General features: G+C 42.7%; 1 protein-coding gene across 1 annotated transcript in view; it reads left to right on the plus strand.

Annotated features, from left to right (window-relative positions):
* The window catches only part of IQGAP1 (IQ motif containing GTPase activating protein 1), a 105,178-nt gene that overhangs the window by 52,872 nt on the left and 31,460 nt on the right, over positions 1 to 20,846 (plus strand). The window contains exons 11-18 of the mRNA XM_045452271.1: positions 1,526 to 1,610; positions 2,372 to 2,535; positions 2,758 to 2,918; positions 4,859 to 4,983; positions 6,595 to 6,758; positions 18,522 to 18,612; positions 18,802 to 18,969; positions 19,688 to 19,830. Of these exons, the coding sequence (XP_045308227.1) occupies positions 1,526 to 1,610; positions 2,372 to 2,535; positions 2,758 to 2,918; positions 4,859 to 4,983; positions 6,595 to 6,758; positions 18,522 to 18,612; positions 18,802 to 18,969; positions 19,688 to 19,830 (1,101 nt within the window). The remainder of the gene's footprint in view (positions 1 to 1,525; positions 1,611 to 2,371; positions 2,536 to 2,757; positions 2,919 to 4,858; positions 4,984 to 6,594; positions 6,759 to 18,521; positions 18,613 to 18,801; positions 18,970 to 19,687; positions 19,831 to 20,846) is intronic.

Below are 20,846 nucleotides of genomic sequence, written 5' to 3' on the forward strand. Positions count from 1 at the left end.
ATTTATTGAAAAAAAAATTTTTTTTTTTAATGTGTATTTATTTTTGAGAGAGAAAGAGTGTGTGAGCAGGGAAGGGGCAGAGAGAGAGAGAGAAAGAGAGAGAGAGAGAAAATCCAAAGCAGGCTTCAGGCTCCGAGCTGTCAGCACAGAGCCTGATATGGGGCTCGAACTCACGACCCGGGAGATCATGCCCTGAGCCAAAGTTAGATGCTTAACCAACTGAGCCACCCAGGTGCCCCTAAATGTAGGTTTTTAAAATATCCTCAAGTGGGGTGCCTGGGTGGTTCAGTTGGTTGAGAGTCTGGCTCTTGATCTCAGCTCGACTCTTGATCTCAAGGTCCTGAGTTCAAGCCCCGTGGTGGGCATAAAGCCTACTTTAAAAAAAAAAAAGTCCTCGGGGGTGCCTGGGTGGCTAGGTCGGTTGGGCGTCCAACTTCCACTCAGGTCATGATCTCACAGTTTGTGAGTTCAAGCCCCGCATCGGACTCTGGGCTGACAGCTCAGAGCCTGGAGCCTGCTTCGGATTCTGTGTCTCCCTCTCTCTCTCTTCCCTTCCCCAACTTGTGCTCCGTCTCTCAAAAAAAAAAAAAAAGTCCTCAGGTAAAATACACATTGTTTTTAGCTGTCTTTTGCTTTTAGAGTTGTAAATCTTCTTAAACACACCCACTCTCCGAACCTGACCACCCTTTCACTGAAGCATCCTTCTTAATCCCCCAGCTAAATGCCATTGGGGAAAACTTGAATCTTTTTTACATTCTTACTTCAGGAATTTCTACTTAAAAGAAAACACCCATCACTAGTTTCCTCTGGCCAACACTGGGAAAGTACTTAACGTGCAGTAAAAGTACACTGTGGAATTGTACTTAGTGGGTTTTTAGAACAAATATGAGTGGCTTTCTTTTTGTCTGAATGAGGACAGTGTACATTATACAGATTCCCAGCATATATCAGCCAAAGTCAATAGCATTAATGTGCTAAGGAGTCTATAAACATCTCATCTCAATATTTTGATGCTTCTCACAAACTTTTTTTTTTTACATGTACTGGTGTCTGGAAAGTCATTCTACCCCAGGTTTGGCAAGGGCTTTGGCTCTACCCAGGGCTGCTACTTTGCACGTAGCCTGAAGCTGTCACTTAGGCCTCTGGTTCTTTGTCCCTGTGACTGCTGTTGAGATACGACAACTATAAGACCTGGAGGCGTAGGCATGAGAATCCTTATATAAATGTTCTTTGCTTGGGGCGCCTGGGTGGCTCAGTCGCTGAGAGTCGGTGACTCTTGATTTCGGCTCGGGTCATGATCTCGCAGTTTTGAGATTGAGATCGAGCCATATCAGGCTCTACCCTGATGGCTTGGAGCCCGCTTGGGATTCTCTCTCACTCCATCCCTCTCTTTGCACCTCCCCCACGTGTTTGTGCACTCTCCCTCCCTCTCTCTCTCCCTCTCTCTCTCCCTCTCTCTCTCCCTCTCTCTCTCAAAATAAGTAAATAAACTTAAAAGAAAAACCAAGTTGTTTGCTTTTCTTAGGGTGGCCAGGCGGATCCCCTGCAGAAGGAGGAACTGCAGTCTGGAGTGGATGCTGCCAACAGCGCTGCCCAGCAGTATCAGAGAAGTAAGAGCCCCCCCTGAGAGGCCGAGTGGGGCTGATGTCACAAGGGGCGTCTGAGGTCAGATTCCGTCACTCCTCGCCCCCTCCCCAGGCCTGCTCGCCATCCACCACCGGGTGCCTCTGGCGGCGGCGGCTCCCCTGGTTTTCAAAGTAGAGCTGAGCCCGTGGAGGCTCACTCGGGCCGGGAGGCACCTGACGGTTGGGGGAGGTGAGACTTAGGGGCTTGATCCGTAAGATCTGGACGGTGGAGGAGGGAGGAGAAGGAGAAGGACGCTCCTAACGTGGGAGAGAGGAAGGAAGGACGCGCGAGTAGAGGTATAGAAGGTGAAAGAGGTCTGGAAACAACGGTGGTTCGAATAACATTTTTGTACGTGTTTGGAGCTGAGCTGTGTAAGATAAAGGCTTGGAAAGACCGGAAACCTTTGCGTGGCAGCTTAAGGAGCTGGTCCTCTACTTGCCGGGCTGCAGGGGATGGAAGAGACGTTTTAGAAAGATGTTTTATAAATTGGAGTGAAGATATGGGTGAGGGAGAAGGGAGGCCACCCTTTGAAACAGCTTCGTGGAGATACAGTGGAGATACAGTCGGCCTGGCCTCCGGTTCACCTTCATACAAAGGGGGAGCCTGTTCCGTAAAGATGAAATTTCCACTTCAAACGTTAGGGCTGATAGTTTATCCACAGAATGTAACTTTCTTCTGTGAAGACGACTCTCCTTCCCCTCTGGGCTTCCCACGCCAGCTGCATTTCTCACCTGTTTTCTACCAGGATTGACAGCCGTGGCAGCGATCAACGCCGCCATCCAGAAGGGTGTTGCTGAGAAGACGGTTCTGGAGCTCATGAATCCCGAGGCCCAGCTGCCCCAGGTGTTTCCATTTGCTGCTGGTCTTTATCAGAAAGAGCTGGCTACCCTGCAGCAACAGAGTCCTGAGGTAAGTCAGCTGAACCTGTCCTGCTTGTGAGCAAAATGGAGTGGCCATGAACTTGATACCTGCCCCTTGGAGTTGTTGGCAGAGCCTTTTTTTTTTTTTTTTTTTTTTTTTTTTTAAATAAACCAGAAGCTTAGACTTCTTATGCCTTTATTAAACTTGTAACCTTGCTTGGTGTCCAAGAATGTCTGTCCTCCCCTTCTCCCCCTCCCCCTTTCTGTACAGCATAACCTCACCCATCCTGAGCTCTCTGTCGCAGTGGAGATGTTGTCATCAGTGGCCCTAATCAACAGGGCGCTGGAGTCGGGGGACATGAACACCGTGTGGAAACAGTTGAGCAGTTCCGTGACAGGCCTTACCAATATCGAAGAAGAAAACTGTCAGAGGTGGGTGCCCAGAGTGGCAGCTTGAGTCCATCAGACGGCTCTTACTCTGTTGCTGGTCAGCAACACTCCCGTTTTCAGGCATTGTGACCTTAGTGTGATCTTTTCTTTTCTTTTTTTTTTCCTGTTTTGATTCACTTTATTAACTGTTATGCTGGACGACTTATTGTAAATTACCTATTATCATGACATTCGACTCCTAAATATATAGATATGCTTATCTGGAACAATGAAGGTACTTATTTTGTAGACACAATAGTGCTGTCTTCTACCCTGACAAAAGCAGCACTTCATCTTTAGTATCTTCTAAGCCTAGTCCGTTTTCATGCTTCTTCACTTGTTCCAAAACTGTCCTTTTCACCTGGTCTCTTCAAACCAGGATCGAGTGCAGGACCATGTGCTACATCTGACTGTTGTATCCCTTAGGGATCTTCTAATCTAGCGTGGTTCCTGTCTCCATGATGCCGACTGGTTAAAGAGCTGGGACCAATTTGTATAAAATGTTCTGTCTTCGGGTTCTGGTTGCTTCCTGATATTTGGCTTATTCCTGTAAATTGGAAATTACATCCAAAGGGTTGTCAAGATTCAAGTCAACATTTTTGGTGATGTGTGTTTCATATCTCCTAACTAGAGGCATATGAAATCTACTTGTGTCACCGTTAGAAATACTAAGATTGATCTTTGAACTGGGGAGACAACTTACCCCTCTAATGTATATTTATGTTTTTCCCTTAGCATAATCTCTTTTTGTACCTTTGCACCATCAAAATATCCAGTTCCCCTTTAACCATCACCTAGTGTTTTTAACTCTGGTTGATAGTTCTTGTTTAAATCAGTACTTAAGGGGCGCCTGGGTGGCGCAGTCGGTTAAGCGTCCGACTTCAGCCAGGTCACGATCTCGCGGTCCGTGAGTTCGAGCCCCGCGTCGGGCTCTGGGCTGACGGCTCAGAGCCTGGAGCCTGTTTCCCATTCTGTGTCTCCCTCTCTCTCTGCCCCTCCCCCGTTCATGCTCTGTCTCTCTCTGTCCCCAAAATAAATAAACGTTGAAAAAAAAAAAAAATTAAAAAAAAAAAAATCAGTACTTAATATTCAGTAAGAGTTGCTTAATGGTGATATCCTTTTTTTTTTTTTTTTTTTTTAAAGTAAGCTCTACACCCAACGCAGGGCTTGAACTCACGACCCCAAGATCAAGAGACACACACCATACTGACTGAGCCAGCCAGAGACCCTTAATGATATTTTGTTAGCTGGTGTATGGCCTTGTTTTTTTGTCTTTAGGAATTGGTTGAGACACTGCCTCTGGTTATTAGTTGGTGATACCTGGAATTTAGAACATGTAACAGGCTGTTAAGAATGAATGATATCCTGGGGCGCCTTGATGGCTCGTTTGCCAGAGCGTGCACTCAATCTTGGGGTTATGAATTCAAGCACCACATTGGGTGTAGAGATTACAAAAAGAAAAAAATAAACCTAAAAAAAAAAGGGGGAAGAAGTAGTGATGCCTTTACATTTTCACATTTTGTTGAAGGTAACTCCTCAGTCCCAAAGTTTTCCTCCAGAGTATGTCAAACTGTTGGGATACATGAGCTGTCTTTGTTCCTTGGATAATTTGTTCCCAGTCTTCTCATTCCTGTCATCTGTGACAATCCTGAAGATTCCTTTTACTTTTCTTTTCTTTTCTTTTTTTTTTAATGTTATTTATTTTGAAAGAGAGAGAGAGAGAGCAAGCAAACATGCATACACACAAGCGAAGGGCAGAGAGAATCCCAAGCAGGTCCCCATGCTGACAGCACAGAGCCCAATGTGGGGCTCGATCCCATAAGCCATGAGATTACGACCTGAATTGAAACTAAGAGTTGGACGCTTAACTGACTGAGCCACTCCTGAAGGTCCCTTTTCTTATGTTGTCCTTCATTGCCTTTTTTGTTGGGGGAATGAGGCAGGTATCTCGATGAGCTGATGAAACTGAAAACTCAGGCACATGCAGAAAATAATGGATTTATTACATGGAATGACATTCAGGCTTGTGTGGACCATGTGAATCTGGTGGTGCAGGAGGAACATGAGAGTGAGTAATCTATTTAATTATCCCCTCAAATAATGACACAATTAAAGATGGTGTGATTCCACGACCTGATTCTGAACACTAGTCCTAGAAAGATTTTTGGAAATTGGATGTGTGTGTGTGTGTGTGTGTGTGTGTGTGTGTGTATCAAAAAGCTAAGGTTAGATGTTGTTTTCAAAACCTCAGGCAACTGCTACAATTAGGTGTGTGTGTAATAAAAACTAAAATATTCAGGATGGCCCTTGAACATGATCTTTGATTTTTAAACGTTTTGTAACAAGTAGTTCTGACGCTAACTAACTACCTGGAGTTAGGTCATCTTGCGCGGGTGCAGGGCACAGTCCTCCTTAAGACTCCTCTCATTTCAGACACCAGTCACAAACTCTAAGGAGTTCCCAGGTCACCACGCTTCTGAACAACTGGCTATAAATTCAGAGGTTCCCTCAGTCTCCCCCCCGCAGGTTCAATAATTTGCTAGAGGGCCTTGCAGAATTCAGGGAAAAGCCTATGTTTATGATGATAGTTTTATTATAGAGTATACAAATGAGAAGTGGTCAGAAAAGGAGACCTGTAGGGGGATGTCTGGTAGGGTCCCAAATGTGAAGCTTAGGTGTCTTTAGGATGTGTGTCACAACCAGGGAGGCTCACCTGAGTGTGGGGTGTCCAGAGTTCTTAAGGGGCTTCGTTACCTGTGAAGGATTGGTTGTTGGCCATGTAACTGAACTCGGTTTCTAGTCTGCCTCCCCTCCCTGGAGATAGGCAGGCTGGGCTGATACCATGATATCACACGGCTCAAAGCCCCAGTATTTTGATCGCGTGCTTGGTCTTGCTGGCATGACCAGCCCCCGTCCTGAGACCATCCAGTGGCCCGCCTGGTTCGCATAGATACACTCAGGTGTGGTCCTAGAAGCCCGGCAAGAATAACACAGATAATCCTACCATTTAGGAAATTCCAAGGGGTTCAGAGGCTTCATCTCAGAAACTCAGGTCGAAGGTCAGCCAAATTTTTCTTCTACCACGGAGCCTTTACAGAAGTAGTACAGCTGCCTGAGATACCTAAGGAATGAATGTTTCTAGTTTTAATTCGTTCAGTTTGTATTTCCTGTAAGAAAGATGCCGTTGGTTAGTGAGAAGAGCCTTGTCTTGGGGTGGGGAGCCCTCGGGTTGGATCTGCCATTGGCCACCTGTTTGCGGTGTGATCTTGAAGAAGAAATCTCTAAGCCTAGTCTTTTCTTACATAAAGATGTTGATCAGGTGGCTTTTTAGGATTCTTTGAACTCTGACTTGCTGTGAATCAAAAATGGTTTTGATTATACATTGCAAAGTACTTGAAAGCTAGATTATTAAAGCCAGTTTCATGAAAATTCTCTCAACTTTTCAGGTAGAGCAATTAAAAATAAAACAGAAAGACTTGAGGTTTCAGTGGCAATATGGATACCAGGGAGTTTACTTTAAATGAAACAAATACTAAAAAAAAATTAAATGCTGCTTATTAATATTATAGGTGTCAAGTTATGATTTGAATCATAATGCTTGGGTGGATTTATGATTACTTAGATTTGTTTAAATAATTTGTTAATTAAAAGAAAATAACCTTTGTTCCTTCATATTTAGGGATTTTAGCCATTGGTTTAATTAACGAAGCTCTGGATGAAGGTGATGCCCAAAAGACTCTGCAGGCCCTGCAGATTCCTGCCGCTAAACTTGAGGGGGTTCTCGCAGAAGTGGCCCAGCATTACCAAGACACGCTGATCAGAGCAAAGAGAGAGAAGGCCCAGGTGAGTGGCACTGAAATTGTTCTTTTCCCTTCAGAGCACTTCATCCCTCATCCCTTCAGAGACAGAGGAAATGTCTCCCTTCATTTCCTCAATGACTGTTTTCTGGCACCTTTGCACTCAGAGCACTGGAGGGACACGAGACGTGGCAGTGCATATTTGGGTGTTTTTGTGGTTCTCTGTTGTTGTAGACACATCTCTTGTGTCTCTTTAAGTAAATTCTGTGTTGAAACATAATGCCAAAATTGTGTAAGTTACGTAAGTTGCGTTAGTATACATGAGAATTAAAGTGGCATAAATTTTCAAGAACATACCTGTGTAATTGGTACTCAGATTATGAAAAGCTTAACGGAACTGTCCACCCCATCCTTTTCTGTCCTTGTCCACCCCCCACTCACCCACCTGCTGGTAACCACTATCTTGATTTTTTAATGCCACGGTTGATTTTTGCCTGTATTTGAATTGTATTTGAACTGCCTGTAAGTAGCATTTTATACTCTCTTGTATCTGGTTTCTTTTGCCCAACATAATGTTAGTGAAATTCATCTGTGTAGCTGCAAGACGTATGAGTTTGTTCATTCTCATTGTTGTGTGCTATTCCATCACGGGGTTATATATTCATCGTTGGTAAATTTGGGGTTGTTTCCCATTCTTTGGCTATTGCAAATAGTGCTTCTATGAATATTTTAGTACATGTCTCCTGGTAAATATATGTATCATTTCTATTAATTAGGTGTACATTTAGAAGTAGAATGGATGGGTCATAGGGAATACACATAAGCTTTAGTAGATAAATGCCATGTTTTTTATAATGGCTTTACTGAGATGTAACTCTCATACCATAGATCTCACCATTTCAAAGCGTACAATTCAGCGGTTTTTATTCTGTTCACAGAGTTGTGCGACCCTCTCCTCAATCAATTTTAGAAGACTTTTGTCACCCCAGAGAGAAACCTGGCACTCATTAGTCACTTCTCATTTTCCCTTAGTCTCTCCAGCTCGAGGCAACCAGCAGTCTGCTTCTGTTGGTGGATTTGCCTCTTCTGGTCATTTCGTCTACATGGACTCATACAATATGTGGTCCTTTGTGATTGGCTTCTTTCATTTAGCTTGGTTTATCCAAGTTGTAGCATGTGTTGGGAGTACATCATTTCTTTTTACTGTCAAATTATGTTCCACTGTATGGCTGTACCACATTTTACTTAATCCATTCATGAGCTGATGGATGCATAGATTGTTTCTACTTTATGGCTATTAGGAGTAATACTGCTGTGAACATAAAAGTTTTTGTGGGTGATTATAACACAAACATACCTTTTAAAAAGTTTGTCTTACCTCTCAGCTAGGTTGTTGATGGAAATGGACAAGATTTGTACCTCTTTTTATCATGTTGCTGAGTAGGGAGTTTCTTTGTATATAGTAGGCCCTCAGATGTTAGTTGCATGATTAAGACATAATTACTTCTGTTTTTCTAATTGTGATGGATCTCCTTTTAGGTTCTTCCTAAGTAATAACAGTTACATAGGGGGGACCACACCTTTCTTTTCTGACTGAGAGGATCCCTACCGTGAGGTCTGGTAGCAAGCAGAAGAACTAAAAGAAAAATCTTTTTTTTTAATTTTATTTTTAAGTAATCTCTACACCTAATGGGTGTCTCGAACTCACAACCCTGAGATCAAGGGTCTCTCTACTGACAGGGTCAGCCAGGCACCGCCTCCCCCCCACCACCCCAAAAGAAATTTTTAATTTAGGGGGTCACATTCTTTCTGGGAAACCAAAGGTGGAAAAACAGACCAGAACTTTTGTTATTGAGGCTTTTGTATGCTCCCGCTGATGCAGGCTCTGTAAGCGTGGGCTGGGATGAGGGGTCGTGGCTAACACTGTAATGTTGATTGGCCCCCTTTGATTGCATTGTCAGAAGAGTAGTTGGCATTACCGTGTCCTAATCATATAAATACAGCAAGTACCAGATTTCACTTAAGAGGCACATCATGGTGCAGAATGTCAGTGATCTGAAACACAAGTCCTATTTTGTAGTCAGGAAACTGAGAAAAAGGGATCAGATCTAATGTGATAATTACTTGGGTGAGAAGCGGTTGTAAATGGCGTTCTCTGTCTTTGATACTAATTTTGGACCATTTGGACCAGAGCTTCCCAAACTTGGCAGATTGTGAAAACACTTGAAAAGTCATTTTATTTTATTTAAAAAAAATTTTTTTAATGTTTATTTATTTGTGTGAGAGAGAGGGAGACACAGAATCCGAAGCAGGTTCCAGGCTCTGAGCTGTCAGCACAGAGCCTGACACGAGTGAAGCACGAAATCATGACCTGAGCCAAAGTCGGATGCTTAACCGACTGAGCCACCCAGGTGCCCTGAAAGGTCATTTTAAAAATACAAATTCCTAAGCTTTAACTCTGTTCCTGATTCAGAATATCTAACCCGGGGCCTGGCTGCCCTGATTTTGTGAGGGCCAGTGGTGGTGGCGTTTGTTTTTGCTACCATATAAGTCCAGAAGGAATCTTAGATCTGACTGACAGAGGAGTGGGCTTTGAGAGAATGAGCTAGGTCTGGTTCCCTAAAAAAGGAAACCTCTAAAAAAGGAAAGTCACTGGAGCACACAACTTGTACCTGCTGTCACATGCTGTGAGCCTGACTGCTCCTTTTGTTTGGGTCGTGGGAGTTAAAGTTTTAGAGGATGTGACTAGAGTTTGAAGCATTTCCTTTTGCAGGGGAGTAACTTTCAGGATCCATCAAAAGGGGAGGAAGGGGGGCGGAGTTAGGGGAAAATTTGCTTGATAGTGCCAGGCCCAGCTGTGTAGACAAGTATTTGGTGGAATTGGCTTTTTTTAGGCCTCAGCTTAGCAGTTCCTCTGAGCCATTTTTGGGAGTGGTTTTAAAAATAATCATCTGAGTTCTAAAATTAGCGAACAAAAATCTTAATTTAAATTTGGTCTGTAGTTTTCTTGTGATATCTTTGTGTCTGGTTTTGGTATCAGGGTAATACCGGCCTCAAAGAATGAACTGGGAAGTATAACTTCCTCTTCTAGGTTTTAGAAGAGTTTCTAAAGGACTGCTGTGATCGTTCTTTAAACATTTGGTAGAATTCACCAGCAAAGCCATATGGCCGTATGTTTTTGTTTGTTTGTTTTTGTAGAATGTGTTTCCACGTCTGTGTTTGTTATAGGCCTATTCGGATTTTTTTCCCAGTATTCTTTATTCCTCCTTCCCTTTCTTGTTGCCCTCTGGGAATTCTGTTTTGCCTATATTGATATTATTAATGGTGTCCACAGGTTTCTGAGGCTTGATTCATTTTTTCTCATTCTTTTTTCATAACTGTTCCTTAGACTGGATATTGTTCCTCAGACTGTAAATTTACATTGACCTATCTTCGGGCGCCTGGGTGGATGCCCAAATGGTTAAGCATTTGACTCTCGGTTTTAGCTCACATCATGATTTCATGGTTCGTGGGTTTGAACCTTGAGCTGGGCTCTGTGTTGACAGCGCAGAGCCTGCTGGGGGTTCTCTCTCTCTCTTCTCTCTCTCTTCTTTCTCTCTCTCTCTCTCTCTCTCTCTCTCTCTCTCAAAATAAGTAAAATAAATAAACTTTAAAATAAATACACAAACAGACCTGTCATCTTCAAGTTCGCTGACTCTTTCTTTTGCGTGATCAAATCTGCTGAGTCCCTCCAGTAAATTTTTCGTCTCAGTTATTGTACTTTTCAACTCCAGAATTTCATTTTTAAAAAAATAATTTGTTTCTTTATTGCTATTCTCTGGTAAGATACTGTTCTTATACTTTAAGTTCTTTAGACATGGTTTCCTTTAATTCTTTGAACATATTTAAAATAGATAATTTAAGTCTGTTTGCTTTTTTCCCCTGTTTGACCATGCTTTCCTGTTTCTTTCTTTTTTTCACTTTGGTAGTTTCATAGAATTTTCTTTTTTTCTTGTTATTCCCTTTTTAAATTTTAATTCCAGTATAATTACATTATATTATATTATATTAGTTTCAGGTATATGATACAATGATTCAACAGTTCTGTACATTACTCAGTGCTCATCATGGTAAGTGTACTCTTTAATCCCCATCATCTATTTCACCCATACCCTCCACCCATCTCTCCTCTGGTAACTATCTGGTGTAGTTAAGCGTCTTTTTTTCTTTTTATTCATTTGTTTTGTTTCTTAAATTCCACATATGAGTGAAATCATATGGTATTTGTCTTTCTCTGAGTGACTTACTTCACTTAGCATAATACTCTTTAGCTCTATCGATGTCATTGCATGTGGCAAGATTTCTTTTTTTTTTTTTTTAATTTTTTTAATCTTTATTTATTTTTGAGAGAGAGTGAGAGAACAAGCAGGGAAGCAACAGAGAGAGAAGGAGACACAGGATCCGAAGCAGGCTCCAGGCTCTAAGCTATTAGCACAGAGCCTGATGCGGGGCTCGAACTCATGATCTGCAAGTTCATGATCTGAGCCAAAGTCAGATGTGCAACCAGTTGAGCCACCCAGGTGCCCCAGTTTCATTCTTTTGTGTGTGTGTGTGTGTGTGATTTTTTAAATTTATTTTTGAGACAGAGCATGAGCAGGGGAGGGGCAGAGAGGGAGGGAGACACAGAATCCGAAGCAGGCTCCAGGCTCTGAGCTGTCAGCACAGAGCCCGACACGGGGCTGAACTCACAGACCGTGAGATCATGACCTGAGCCAAAGTCAGACACTTAACTGACTGAGCCGCCCAGGCACCACCACCACCCCCCCCCCCCCCCCCCGCACCCCACTGATTTCATTCTTTTTTTATAGCTGAGTAGTATTCCATTGTATGAGAATACCACATCTTCTGTATCCATTCATCTATTGATGGGCAGTTAGGCTGTTTCCATTATTTGGCTATTGTAAATAATGCTGCTAGAAACATAAGGGTGCATATGTCTTTTCAAATTAGTGTTTTTTGTATTCTTTGGATAAATACCCAGTAGTTGGAATTATTGGATCATATGGTAGTTGTATTTTTAATTTTTTTTTCAAGCAAAACATCTCACATCTTTATTACTGAACCAACCTACTGGTGCAGAAGCAAAGTAACAGAAGAATCATTTCCTGGATAAAACATGTCTATTGTTCAGGTAGTAATGATGCTTATAGAGTGACGGGATATGAGCAGCATAAATATGTATGCCATCTCATGTGGAATTCCTTACAGACCCAGCTTGGTTCTTCTCCAGGGCCTCCTCTTGGAGTTGTACCTGATTTTATTACCAGTTTTCATCCATCCTGGAAAAATGGGGAATGGAACGATTCTGCATTTGTCTCTTGGCCAGGAGTTGCTTTATCCTGAGAGTCTTTGAGAAGACATGGTGAGGAACTGTCAACTGCACATACCATGATGGTGGAGAAAAGGAGAGAGCTATTTTTAATTTTTGAGGAACCCCCATACTCTTTTCCACAGTGGCTGTATCAGTGTGCACTCCCACCAACAGTGCACAAGGGTTCCTTTTTTTTCCATATCCTTGCCAACACTTGTTGTTTCTTGTGCTTTTGATTTTAACCATTCTGACAGGTGTGAGGTGATACCTTATTTTGGTTTTGATTTGCATTTCCCTGACGATTAGTGATATTGAACATCTTTTCATGTGTTGGCCATCTGTATGTCTTTGGGGAAATGTGTCTTCCTGTCTTCTGCCCATTTTTAATTGGATTGTTTTTTGGGTGTTGAGTTGTATAAGTTGTTTACATATTTTGGATACTAATCCTTTATCAGATATGTCATTTGCAAATATCTTCTTCCATTCAGTAGGTTGTCTTTTTTGTTGATCATTTCCTCTGCTGTGCATCAGCTTTTTATTTTGATGTAGTCCCTTGCCTGTTGTTTCCCTTGCCTCAGCAGCCATATCTAGAAAAATGTTGGCTATGGCCAGCCCCTGTCAGAGAAATTACTGCCTGGGCTCTCTTATAGGATTTTTGTGGTTTCAGGTCTCACATTTAGGTTCTTAATCCATTTTGAGTTTACTTTTGTGGATGGTGTAAGAAAGTAGTCCAGTTTCGTTCTTTTGCATGTAGTTGTCCAGTTTTCCCATCAGCATTTGTTGAAGAGACTTTTTCCCATTGCATATTCTTGCCTCCTTTATTGAAGATTATTGACCGTGTAATCGTGGGTTTATTCCTGGACTGTCTATTCTGCTCCATTGATCCATTTGTCTTTTTTTGTGCTAGTACCATACAGTTTTGATTGCAACAGCTTTGTAGTATAACTTGAAATCCTGGGTTTGTGATACCTCCAGTTTTGTTTTTCTTTTTTAAGATTGCTTTGGGTATTCAGCATCTTTTATGGTTCCATACAGATTTTAGGATTATATTAGTTCTGTGAAAAATGTTGGTATTTTGATGAGGATTGCGTTAAATCTGTAGGTTGCTTTGGGTAGTATGGACATTTTGACAATATTAATTCTTCCAATCCATGAGCATGGAATGTCTTTCCATTTGTGTCATCTTCAATTTCTTTCATTGGTAGTTTTTGAGTTTTCAGAGTTCAGGTCTTTTATCTCTTTGGTTAAGTTTATTCCCAGGTATTTTATTATTTTTGGTGCAGTTGTAAATGGGATTGTTTCCTTAATTTCTCTTTCTGCTACCTCATTATTAGTGTATAGAAACGCAATGGATTTCTCTATGTTGATCTTGTATCCTGTGATGTTACTGAATTCATTTATCAGTTCCAGCAGTGTTTTGGTGGAGACTTCAGGGTTTTCAATATATAATACCATGTCATCTGCAAATAGTGAAAGTTTTACTTTTTCCATATCAATTTGGATGCCTTTTATTTCTTTTTCTTTCTCATTGCTGTGGTTAGGACTTCAGTACTATGTTGAATAAAAGTGGTGAGAGTGGACATCCTTGTCTTGTTCCTGACCTTAGGGGGAAAGCTCTCAGTTTTTCACCATTGAGTATGATGTTAGCTGTGAGTTCTTCATATATGGCCTTTATTATGTTGACACATGTTCCCTCTAAACTTACTTTTTTTTTTTAACAGTATGTATTTTTAAGTTTTTATTTATTTTTGAAAGAGAGAGAGCATGAATGGGGAAGGGGTAGAAAGAGAGGGGGACAGAGGATCTGAAGCGGGCTCTGCTCTGAGCCCGATATGGTGCTCGAACTCTTAAACCATGAGATCATAACCTGAACCACAGTCAGATCCTTAACCAACTGAGCCACCCAGGCACCCCCCTCTCAACCTACTTTGTTGAGGATTTTTATCATGAATGGATGTTGTACTTTGTCAAATCTTGCTTTCTTGTTTCTTTGCATGTCTTGTAATTTTTTTGTTGAAAACTGGACATTTTATAATGGGGCAACCCTGGAAATCAGAGTCTATCCCTTCCTCAAGGTTTATTGTTGTCTTTTGTTAATGTTGTCTGTTTAGTGACTTTCAATCCTGTTGCATCATATGTGGCCACTGAAGTCTCTGCTTAATTAGCTAGAAGTCATCTAATGGTTAGGCAGAGTATTTTTTTTTTTTAAGTTTATTTATTTTGAGAGAGAGAGAGGGACAGAGAGTGAGGGACAGAGAGAATCCCAAGCAAGCTCCACACTGTCACCACAGAAACTTATGTGGGGCTCAAACTCACAAACTGTGAGATCATGACCTGATCCAAAATCAAGAGTCAGATGCTCAACTGACTAAGCCACCCAGGGGCCCATAGGCAGAGTATTTTTAAATGCCTAGAACCAATAAAGCTCCCAGCTTTTGCTGAGGGCCAGTGTGCATGTTGGGGTGCATCTTCAACACTCAGCCAGCTACTTTGCAATTCTGTCTTACCCTTCACTTCATGCTTGCCCAAAACTTCAAGGTTGGCCAGAGGTGAGCCCTTACAGCCTTATCAGATCTTTTCTGAGCATGTGCACAACTCACAGATGTATTATGGCCTTCTGGATTCCCATCTCAGGAGTTTGTCAGAGGCTTCCAAAGCACTCTGTGGACATCTCGCTCTCAAATTTTCCTTTTTAAGCTTTTTGGTTAGCTTACTGTTTGCCTTAATTTTTATCCACTGCTCTAGACATTTGTGATGTTAAACAAGTGCCTCTTACTGTTTTTGATAAATGCCCCTGGAGAAAAGGCTGTTTGCACAGGGCATGCTCTAAGTCAGTTCAGATGAAGACAGCCTTGCTTGGTCTTCTAGGGATCTACCTACCAGGTCAGCTAGTGACAGTTCTCTGGGAATAGAAGGGGCTCTGAGGGAGGTGTGTGTGTGTGTGTGTGTGTGGTGGGGGGAGACAGATGGAAATGGGGCCATTTGAAATGCCACAAAGCTCACAGTTGTTAATGAAATTCAGCGGTTATTCTTGAATAAACTGATTACTGCAAGCATTTGGTCAATTTACGTAGTTTTGAAAAAGTTACCTCTGATGATTTTTGCCAGTGTTTTTGTTGCTTTTATGGAGGAGAGGATTTTCAGAAGTCCTTACTGTACTATTTTCACTGATGGTCACTTCTCTCTCCATTTAAATTTAGTGTTTTTGGAATACTTGTTAAAGTAGATTCCTAGTCATTGGGTAGTAATATCTGCATGCTAAGACATGGACATCAGGGAGTCTCCAGGGCTCCTTTTATAATTACAGGTGTGAATGACTTGTAACTCTCTGTTCTGCTCCCCCCGCTACGGTGTGTGTACATACATACGTGCACGTGGCTAAAAATCAGCTGGTGTGCACCAGCGCGACTGTACCAGTTGTTGGAATATTGAGATACTTTTGTTTGGTCCGCTGCTGCTGCCCTGACAATGTGTGCCACCCCGGTTCTTGCTCTTTCCCTGGACTTTGGCTGTGCAGCAACTAAAGGATTAATACCCAGTCCAGAGGGCCATAGGACTGCTCTTTGGATAGTTGAGTGCTTGTGTTGCATTGTTGATGCGTGCGTTGTATAGATGCATGTATGTGTGTGTTGATGTGTATATATATGTATGGCGTAGTGTGTGTGTGTGTGTGTGTATGTGGCATGGTTTGCATGTATGATGATAATATCTCAATATTATTTAATAATAAATTAATATTCGTTAATAATTTAATAATATTTTATTTGTCGTCACACATGCAAATCATGCCCCATGTAACAGGAGAGACTTAAGGGGTAAGAAGTGCCCTGTGGAGGTGTGTGAGTTTGTGCTGTGCACACACACACAGAATGGCCACTCTTTGCCCCTTCTCCCTTTCCTTTCCCCATATTTACCTACAATCATTGCCCACTCTTTTTGGTTCTTATTTCTGGTTTCTGTGTCTGTACCTCTTCTGAATGCAGCCAGTGTGCAAGTGTCAGCCTTGTTAAGGGGCAGAATTTCAGTATATTTTATGTAGCATTTTCACATTAAGTCTTTTATCTCGGTATTCTCCACGGTATCTAGCCTAGAGTTTTAACTCTCTGCTCAATGATTTGTGTTAATCTTGGATGGTCTCTTTATAAAGAGTGTGTGGGGGCATCTGGGTTTTTTGTCATCTTATTTGATCTGATTGGAGCTGAGAGAACCTGTCCTTTCCTCACACTGGGATGAGGTGGTGTGTGTCTCTTTCCTTCTCCAGTCTGGTGACGGCCATTCCTACACCATCTTTCCCTGCCACACCCGACACACCCATCTGTTCCCTTCTCTCGCTTCCGCTTCTGCTGCTCTCGCTTCCGCTTCTGCTTCTCGGGGAGCGTGCATGTGTTTGTTTTGATTGTTTTGCCTTAGTCTGCCTGGGGCAGAGAAGGCACAACTCGGAATGGTCAGAATTCTTGGTAAGCTGGGCCTTTCTCTGAATGCAGGGAACATTGTGCCAAACCTCCCAGCTCTGTGTACAGATTTCTGCTCAGGGGTATCTGATGTGCGATTAACCTAAAAGTGAACCAAAAAGGACCTGGTTCTGTGGGAATACTTTTGTTTTTATGTGCAACGACTTTCAGGCTACCTCTTCTGGAGATTACGCCTCCAGCCCTCTAGTGTGTGATTTCTCAGTTTACGTTGTCACAGACCTGGAGCTGACTCACCATGTTGTCTCCCATTGAAACGATTGCTTAGCATTTCCAGTATTTATTGATATGATTTTAGGGGGATCGTGTATGGCCGTTTTGTTTTCAGTACCAGAAAGTGACTAGTGGTAGGAACGTACTAACTTCTGAAGCTCTTAGGTGATATGTTCATGCATTCTGTTTGTCCGTGTACTCATTTCCTTTCCCCAGTGTCAGTTTCTTAAAATTGGGACAGCGCCTCTTAAGATTCTAAGCCCAGCATTTACCTTAATTTGCTTAAATGACCTTTCTTCCTAAAACTCTGCATTTGAAAGGAATACATCACAGCTCTCTACGTCCCATGGCTTCCTTTGGCTTTCTCCTGTCACCAAGGTGCTTTGGCCACTGCCTCGCTCTGCTGATTGAAACATTGTGTCTCTCTCCACAATAATGTGGGAGGAAAGGGAAGCTTCCTCTGAGGTTTTGCTAGACTGTTGGGCCTCCTGAGGACACTGAAAAGGTCTGCTTTGCCCTGCTTCATCTGGCAGCGTAATTGTAGTTCCTGCTCCCAGTTGTCTCATTGGTGCCTTGGCAGGTTATATTTACACCAAGCACTTAGAATGGAGTTTTGATCTGCTATTTACCCCAAATGCTGTTAGCTCAAGCCTGAGAAACAGTTAATTTTATTGGATCTGCCAGGATCACCTCAAACATGACTCTCTCAGCCTGGCCACTTCAAAACCTGAAGTGTCTTGCCTTTTCTGGAGAAGACTGCTGTATTAATCTTCAGTATTGGTGCTTTCTATTAAGACTTTTGGAGACATTAACAGAGGACCCTCACTGTCGGGAGACGGTTGAAACTTCTGTAACCTCAGTATGACCACTGAAACCTAGGTTGGTATCAGAGGTTTCCAGTTCTGACTCTGACACTGACACAGGTGGATATGGTAGGATCTGTCCCCTCACAGCAGTGAGTACCTGGGGCTAATCCCTAGTGACTTGCCCAAGTCACAGAGTGTTAGCCAGATTCTTGGAAATTAGAAGAGACTGGAGGGCATTGCTGCCAACCCCAGTCTGTTTGACATGTCTTTCAGTGCAAACGATTGCCAATAAGCTACTTAAAAAAAGTGTCTAAGACTTACTTAGAAAGAGGGAAGCAAGCCACCGGTTTTATTTCCTGTCAGTCCCCAGTATTCAACCTGGACTGCACTGTGGACCAGTGAGACTTTTGTTGGCCATGCTGAGCAAACTAATCACTGTTTATTATGTTTCTGTGTGGAAATGTGTTTTTAAGTTTCCAACAACTGACGTAACATTCAAGGTTTAGAATATAAGCTGGGGATAAGTTTGGATTGCCTGTAATGACTCCTGGCTTTACCTGTGGTGAAGTCTGGCAATCTTAAAAACAGCAGTCATAGAGAATATTAACTTCCTTTCAATATTGATGTCAAAGGGGCCTTCTAAAAAAGTACCACATGTTCCTATTCGTGCCGTGGCCCTCGTCACACTAACGAAGTCCCAGGTCCCTTCCCAGTTTGGTCCTTTGCCTCTCCTAGCTGCTCGTGACTTCCTGAGCCCCTTGCATCCATGTTCGTGTAATCCGTCCCCTGCATCTGAGGCATGTCTCGTAAGCTTTGACCAGGTTTCGATGCCCAGCCTCTTCCAGTTGGCCGTTCGATGTGTCTTGTATGTTTGGAACTTCTTCTGCCTCTGATTGAGTCTCAGAAGTCCGCTTGATCTCTTGTACCCTAATGTCATGACTCTGATATTGTTTTGCTTTAATGGTGTGTAGGAAACCCAAGATGAGTCAGCGGTGTTATGGTTGGATGAGATTCAAGGTGGAATCTGGCAGTCCAACAAAGACACCCAGGAAGCACAGAGGTGTACGTATGGGTGTTTTATTTCTGTTTCTGTGGCGGGGGCGGGGGGGGTTGGTAGTGCGGTGTTCCCTATCCCAGTCTTCCAGCTTGATAGAGAGCCGGAGCGGGGCAGGGGACAGTCTGCCATGGTGACGTAGTGTGCGCATTTAGACACTTCTGAACTATTCTTGTGACCCTTGTCTTCTGGGATAGTTGCCCTCGGAATCTATGCCATTAATGAGGCGGTGGACAGTGGTGATGTTGGCAAAACACTGAGCGCCCTTCGTTCCCCTGATGTCGGCTTGTATGGAGTCATCCCTGAGTGTGGTGACACTTACCAGAGTGACCTTGCTGAGGCCAAGAAGAAAAAACTGGCAGCAGGTGAGTTATTGGGAAAGAAATCTGTGCCCTGAAAGGAAGAGCTTGAATCTCTGGGGGCAACTGTAGGGAAAGGTGTCTTAGTCCAGAAGCTTGGAAGGTAGGCTTGTTTTAAAGTCCCTGAGGAGGTAATGTCTCTATTTAAAAAACAAAAAAACACCCCTCCCCTGCAAAGGCAGCTGTGTTAAAAAGGTCAGTTTCTGAAAAGGCAAGCGAGAAGGATCAAAATATTTGACTAGTTGTCTTTCATAGGGTGTCATTAGTTCTGATTACCTAATCCAATAGATGCTAGTTAAAAGTAGTTAATCTTCAGAAGGAGTGGGAATAAAGGTAAGATTTTTCATCCCATTGCATGGCCTTTTTTTTTTATTATTAACTGGAGAGGCTGAATGGTTGCAAATCTTTTTATCAGATTAGTTTTCTCATGTGCCAAGTTCTCACATGCAGGCTTTAGAAGGAATAAAGTTAGTCAAGGTTAGTTCCACAATTGGACTTCATATTTTCTTTTTATGACGTTGAAATGAGTGAGCTGAGACATTACAAAGCCATCATTTTGGAGAGACTCAGGATGCCCCTTTACTCTTAGAGATATAAGAAACAGGGTTTTGGAATGGTTCTATTTAGACTGTTAATGCAGCCAGAATAACCCTGCTGTTTTAGACATAGGAGTGTGGGAAGTGTGGCTCTGGGTTTCTTTTATCTTTCCTTTATTTTCTGTCAGGAGATAACAACAGCAAATGGGTGAAGCATTGGGTGAAGGGTGGATACTATTACTACCACAACCTGGAGACCCAGGAAGGAGGATGGGAGGAACCCCCAGACTTCGTGCAGAACTCAATGCAGCTTTCTCGGGAGGAGATCCAGGTAGGTCACATTTCTTCCCAAGAGAAGAAGCTGAGAGAATGTGTTCTAGAGCGAATATTAGTGAGGAAGATGGGGCCTGTGGTTAGAAGCCCTAGACTGAAATTAAGGCTGTGGAATGAACTATTTGGAGTAGTTTTTTTTTTTGTTTTTTTTTTCTAGTGGTTGGGAATGACTAAAGGCCTAAATTAGTAAGACCTCTGAATTATAGAATTAAGTCAGATAAATTGTGTGCTCACTAAAGAAAACTTGGATGATCGGGGAAAAAAAAATGAATAGTTGCTCTGATTCCTCATTAAATGCAGTAAATTTTTTTTATTATTAAAAAAAATTTTTTTTAATGCTTGTTTATTTTTTAAATTTTTTTTTTTTCCAACGTTTATTTATTTTTGGGACAGAGAGAGACAGAGCATGAACGGGGGAGGGGCAGAGAGAGAGGGAGACACAGAATCGGAAACAGGCTCCAGGCTCTGAGCCATCAGCCCAGAGCCCGACGCGGGGCTCGAACTCACGGAATGCGAGATCGTGACCTGGCTGAAGTCGGAGGCTTAACCGACTGCGCCACCCAGGTGCCCCTATGCTTGTTTATTTTTGAGAAAGACAGAGCATGAGCAGGAGAGGAGCATAGAGAGAGGGAGATGTGGAATCTGAAGCAGGCTCCAGGCTCTGAGCTGTCAGCACAGAGCCTGACGCAGGATTCGAGCTCAAGAATTTCGAGATCATGACCTGAGCCAAAATTGGAGGTTTAACCGACTGAGCCACTCAGGCACTGCATCTACTTCTAGTTTTTAAAGTGAGCCGATGGGGCACCTGGGTGGCTCAGTCGGTTGAGCGTCTGGCCTTGGCTCGGGTCATGATCTCACGGTTCATGGGTTTGAGCCCCTCATCGGGCTCTGTGCTGGCAGCTCAGACAGAGCCTGGAGCCTGCTTTGGGTTCTGTGCCTCCCTGTCTCTCTGCCCCTCCCCTGCTCATGCTCTGTCTCTCTCTCAAAAATAAATAAACATTAAAAATTATTAAA

The sequence above is a fragment of the Leopardus geoffroyi genome, chromosome B3 (assembly GCF_018350155.1).
Source record: "Leopardus geoffroyi isolate Oge1 chromosome B3, O.geoffroyi_Oge1_pat1.0, whole genome shotgun sequence".
Lineage (NCBI taxonomy): Eukaryota > Metazoa > Chordata > Mammalia > Carnivora > Felidae > Leopardus > Leopardus geoffroyi.